The sequence below is a fragment of the Hordeum vulgare genome, chromosome 2H (assembly GCF_904849725.1).
Source record: "Hordeum vulgare subsp. vulgare chromosome 2H, MorexV3_pseudomolecules_assembly, whole genome shotgun sequence".
NCBI lineage: Eukaryota > Viridiplantae > Streptophyta > Magnoliopsida > Poales > Poaceae > Hordeum > Hordeum vulgare.
The window spans coordinates 625,651,882-625,656,439 of NC_058519.1; the positions used below are offsets into that span (position 1 = coordinate 625,651,882).

The following is a 4,558-nucleotide window of genomic DNA, read 5'->3' on the forward strand; positions in this document are numbered from 1 at the left end:
CCTCGTAATGGGAAATGATAGCCGACAAGATACTAACCTAAGGGTTTACTCATTGTTGGCACAAAATTGGTGAGTAGATCTAGTAAAACTAACAAAAATCATGTGAATCAATCACTATACTGAGATTCAATTAAACCAAGCGGGTCACTGAATTAAGACAACACAGTTGGTCCAAACCACAAGAAGACCCGCCAAAACTGATGTTCGCAAAAAAGAAATTACGTTGCAACAAAGTATATAGAGCGCCAAAATAATACCGAAACACAGAACATTGAGTCTGGCAACATGCATTTTTTGTTACAAACCAAGGCACTGCCACGCCCAGTCTAAGACCAAATACATCTCAAACCATACATGACCTCTAGAGAATGGACACCACACCCCCTGCAGCTCACATAGGCTGAAATTGAGAACTATATTTCAGGGAAAAGAGGGGCATACTCAAACACCCAAGCTTAGTGGCATTCGTGCTTTGTGGTACTCTGAATCGGGATCCACCGACAGCCAATACAGATGCCACATACACTCTTCGCAATGTTGGTCGGCCTCAGGGATGAAGCAGCGCCCGCATGTCGTACAACGTTTAGCCTGCAAGAACAAAAGAAGACTTCAGACCTCATGCAAACCAAGTATGGACGATTAATGCAAAAATGCTGAAGAGGAGGAAGATCACTGCTCATCACTGGCCAATGTCTCTTCTCGTTTAAGAACATTGTGTCAAACAGAACCAAGGGCAAATAAACATGGGGGGTACAATGCAAGGCCCTACTACAGTACCAACTAGTAAGAAACTAGGACGTATATTACCCCCTTTGGTTTCATAAAACTATTGTTTTCAACAATGGAATGGACTTCAAAACACAGATTTGACCACTAGTTTTTATTATAACATGTTCATAGGATCAAACAAATTATATTGCGAAAGTAATGTACTTGACAAGTTTATGCATATTTTTTTAAGTATTTAGTTCAAATATATTTGTCAGCATATTGGTACTTTGTTTTGGAAGTTTGGCTATTTATACCTAAGAGATTGAAAGTCCGGAACCACAGCTTTTAGGGAAACGGAAGAGCTAGAAATTACTTGTCCTCTTACATTAGTGATATCCGTTACAATTAACTTACTAATTAATATGAAATGCCAATAATAATAGTAAAAGAAACAGAGCAAACTAGCTCACCCAAGAAAGAGAAGGCACATGTCAATCAATATTCAATGACACAAGGACTTAATCAGCACAATATATGCAGGAAGGAGCGGTGTGAAAAAGTAAGCTGCATAAATCTCGAGGCAATGTAGTTAGTAGTTTCGTACTGGTATTTTTAAATCAGACCCCTGATTTGCTTTGGAAATTAAGCTTTTAAGTTTTTAACTTCAGCATACATACCACAGGAAGAGTGAGTGATGTTCTCTCACTCACTCAGAGGGTCTATAACACTCGAATGTAAATGTAAATCTAATAAAAGCTTCAGCAGTTAAAATTAATCAGTCAAAGCAAAAGATGGAGTAGCCCCAAATTATACAGCTCAACAACTATGCTAATAAGAAGTTGACAGAAAATCAATGAAATATCATGTACCACCTAATGACTACAAATACGAACATTGTTTTCCTATCAATCCATTCAAACCACTACAAGAAAATAAAGAAATTACTGAAAAGCATGGCTGAAGAAATTCATATGCCAACGTTGCATTGCACATAAAATTGTATCTGAGAAAACAGAACAAAAATAAGAAATACTTACCTCAGAAGCAAAACTGCTGTTCAAACTCAATAAATTTCCTGTGTATATAGCAAACAATCTTGAGCCTGGCATCTGAAATTCAGTGTAACTCTCAGAAACTGGATCGTATATTCGCAGCAAATCTGATGCACCGATGGCTATTCTGCCGTCTTCCAAAACCAACAAGGGTTGTGCAAAGAGATTTTCGTATTGAAAAGCTATGCTATACTTCCTATCCCAGAGACATTTCTCAATGTCGATCAAAAACCACAGGTCCAAAGGGCAACCCAAAGGATCATGGACCATAACCAAGAACCCATTCATATTGACCAGCGAGAGCTCACGATATAGATCACTGTAACTGCACATTCCATTGGCGGATTCGACAAAGTTGCAGACTTGGACTGGACCTCGGAGAGTGCCCATCCACTCCTCTGTCTCCAGGTCGAAACAAGCAACGCTACATGGCTCGACACGGTCTCCATTATATGTAAAGCGGTGGCTTCCGAAATCCAACAAGAAGTAGACAACTCCATTGACAACCACACTTTTCTTCGAGGCACTAGTGACAGGGCACGGAGGACATGGTCTCTCCCTCCAGCTTGCATTACGATTGCCAGCGCCACCACCAAGGGTGATGACCTCAGAGATCATCGGCTCAGAGCCGTGGCTCCAGCCATCGACGCCAACGCATCGGAGGGCCTTGTACTCTCCCGTGGAGACAACCTGTCCCAACTCAAATGCATAGGAGACGAAAGCTCTGACATGCGCGCGCTTGTAGGGCAAAGCCAGAGTATGCCCTGCGGCCGGGTCGATTACGTGGCCGCTTGTGTGGCAGTTCTTCTTTCCAGTCACACAGATGAAGTCCAGGCGTGTGCACAGCAATGTGGCATCCTCTATGCTGGTTGTCATCCGCCTGACGACACGGCCAGACAAGTCCATTATGTTGATGGTCCCTCCTCCGTCTCCGAGCAGATCGCGGATGCATGAGACAATGAGCGGCCCAGGGTGCTTCGACTTGTGCGCCGCAATGAAGAGCGGGTCGGACAGGAAGGACCTCCAGGACCGGCACACGGCTCGGAGGCGGCAGATCGTCTTTGCCGGCAGGCGCAGGAGGACGTCACCACGTCTTGAGGCAAGACGCCGGCACCGGCACCGGCACCGACAATGGGCTCGGCTTGACTGCCCTGCCCAGCACACGGTGCTGGCATTGCCATCGCTGCCGATGCACAATCTGCAGATAACAGGGCGCCAGTTAATTTTACTCGGCAATGTGGAGACTGACCAGCAAACGCCCGAATACATCAAAGTTTTCACTCAGGCCAGGTTCGGTTAATCCCCTCCCCAAGTGTGACTGGACTTGCAGATGACACGGCATATGCGAATCAAGTGGTAAATCAAACACTGAAATCTTTAAAAGTGCTTATTAGAAACGGAGGGAGTCCCGTTGTCTCTCGCATGAGCCATGGACCGGAAGCTAGTTATCACAACGAACGCGAAACCTAAGCCCTAAACCTAAAGGGGTAGGGTTAGGAAATCAAACGCTCGGCGGCGTTGGTGAGATGATGATAGGATAGGAGGGCGGGAGCCTGTACCACATCGCAGGAGTGACCGGCGGTGAGACGAGAGGCGAGGCGAGGCGAGCGCGGACGCTGGACGGCCGGATCAGGGGGAGGCGGGGCGGCCGGAAGGCGAAATGACGGCGAGCGGCCGGCGAACCGACTGGGTTGGTTCTTTTTTCCCCTTCTGATTGATGGAGGTTTTTTTTCCTATTTGAGAGAGAGAACTCTGATTGATGGAGGTCAGCAGACGCCAGGACAATGGGCTCGCATCAGGAGCAGGCCCCGGGCACGATCAAATGAGGGCCTTTGGTTTGCTGACCCGTGCAAAATTTAAGGGCCCATGTAGAGCAATGTCGTAACGGCTAAAGACAGAGCGGTACGGTGCCGCAAAAAAAAATGTAAAGCAATGTCGTTGGTTTTTAAAAAAATTAAATACTGACGCAGACACTCATACATACATATATTCATTCTCATGAACGCATATACATAAAATATATTTTTATGAGCACCTTCGAGAAACTAAACCGGCACCATCCAGTCGGTAACGAATCCTCCACCATCCAGTCGGAGATGAGCATTCGGAGTGTATCAAACTAATCGACTCGATTCCACTCTGTGCATCGTAACCCCCCTGGAGGGAAACGGTCATACGTTTCCATGTGCCTTTATTAGCATTTAAGACATACGTTACCTGTAACGTAGTCATTTATTCGCCACTACTCCACCCCTGTGCACCGAACCGTTGTGAAGGGCAGCGCACTCTATATAAGCCACCCTTCCCCACTGGTGCAAGGGTTAGCAATTCACTGTAATCTATATTTCACTCGACAACAATCTCCCAAGAGCACTGAGACGTAGGGCTATTACCTCCACCGTAGAGGGGCCTGAACTCATACAACCTCGCCGTAGTTAAGGCTGTGCCCATCCTTTCGTACCCTACATATCTACTGTCAGACTTATACCCACGACAGTTGGCGCCCACCTTGGGGCATGCGTCTAAGCGACTTCCGGCGAGTTTGCGACTACATCTTTTCATCATGTCATCCGGTGGAGATTTGAGCATGGGTCACGAGATCCTCTTTGGCGCTCTCTCCTTCATCGTCGACGATTCGGCATGGCTCCGGGATGCCCCTCTCGACGTCGAGGCGCTCCCCAGCCGCGGGGCTACGCACTTCCGCACCGGCGCCCGCGGTATTCTTCTTCTCCAGCAATCGACTCCGGTGTCGGCTTGTGCCGTCATCGCGCGCCGCAACAAGCGGTCCCGCCGTC

At 47.0% G+C, this 4,558-nt stretch overlaps 1 protein-coding gene across 2 annotated transcripts; it reads right to left on the reverse strand.

Annotated features, from left to right (window-relative positions):
* Nucleotides 1-251: 251 nt before the first annotated feature.
* On the reverse strand, nt 252-3,498 carry LOC123428017. Of its 2 annotated transcripts, XM_045112165.1 has the most exons (3): nt 3,323-3,479; nt 1,749-2,961; nt 252-588 (listed from the first exon to the last, which is right to left on the reverse strand). In XM_045112165.1, the coding sequence occupies exons 2-3, from the start codon at nt 2,667-2,669 to the stop codon at nt 442-444; spliced, it is 1,068 nt and encodes a 355-aa protein (XP_044968100.1). In that variant the 5' UTR covers nt 2,670-2,961; nt 3,323-3,479; the 3' UTR covers nt 252-441. The 2 variants fall into 2 exon arrangements, 1 of the variants encoding a protein (XP_044968100.1); XR_006622467.1 differs by lacking the exon at nt 1,749-2,961 and having other exon boundaries at nt 500-588; nt 3,323-3,498.
* Between the last annotated feature and the right edge of the window lie 1,060 nt (nt 3,499-4,558).

Coding starts and splice junctions, on each gene's coding strand:
- LOC123428017 (XM_045112165.1), bottom strand. CDS start 2,669: ATGGACTTGTCTGGCCGTGTCGTCAGGCGGATGACAACCAGCATAGAG. Junction 589..1,748: donor ACAGCAGTTTTGCTTCTGAG/GTAAGTATTTCT, acceptor TTGTTCTTGCAG/GCTAAACGTTGTACGACATG.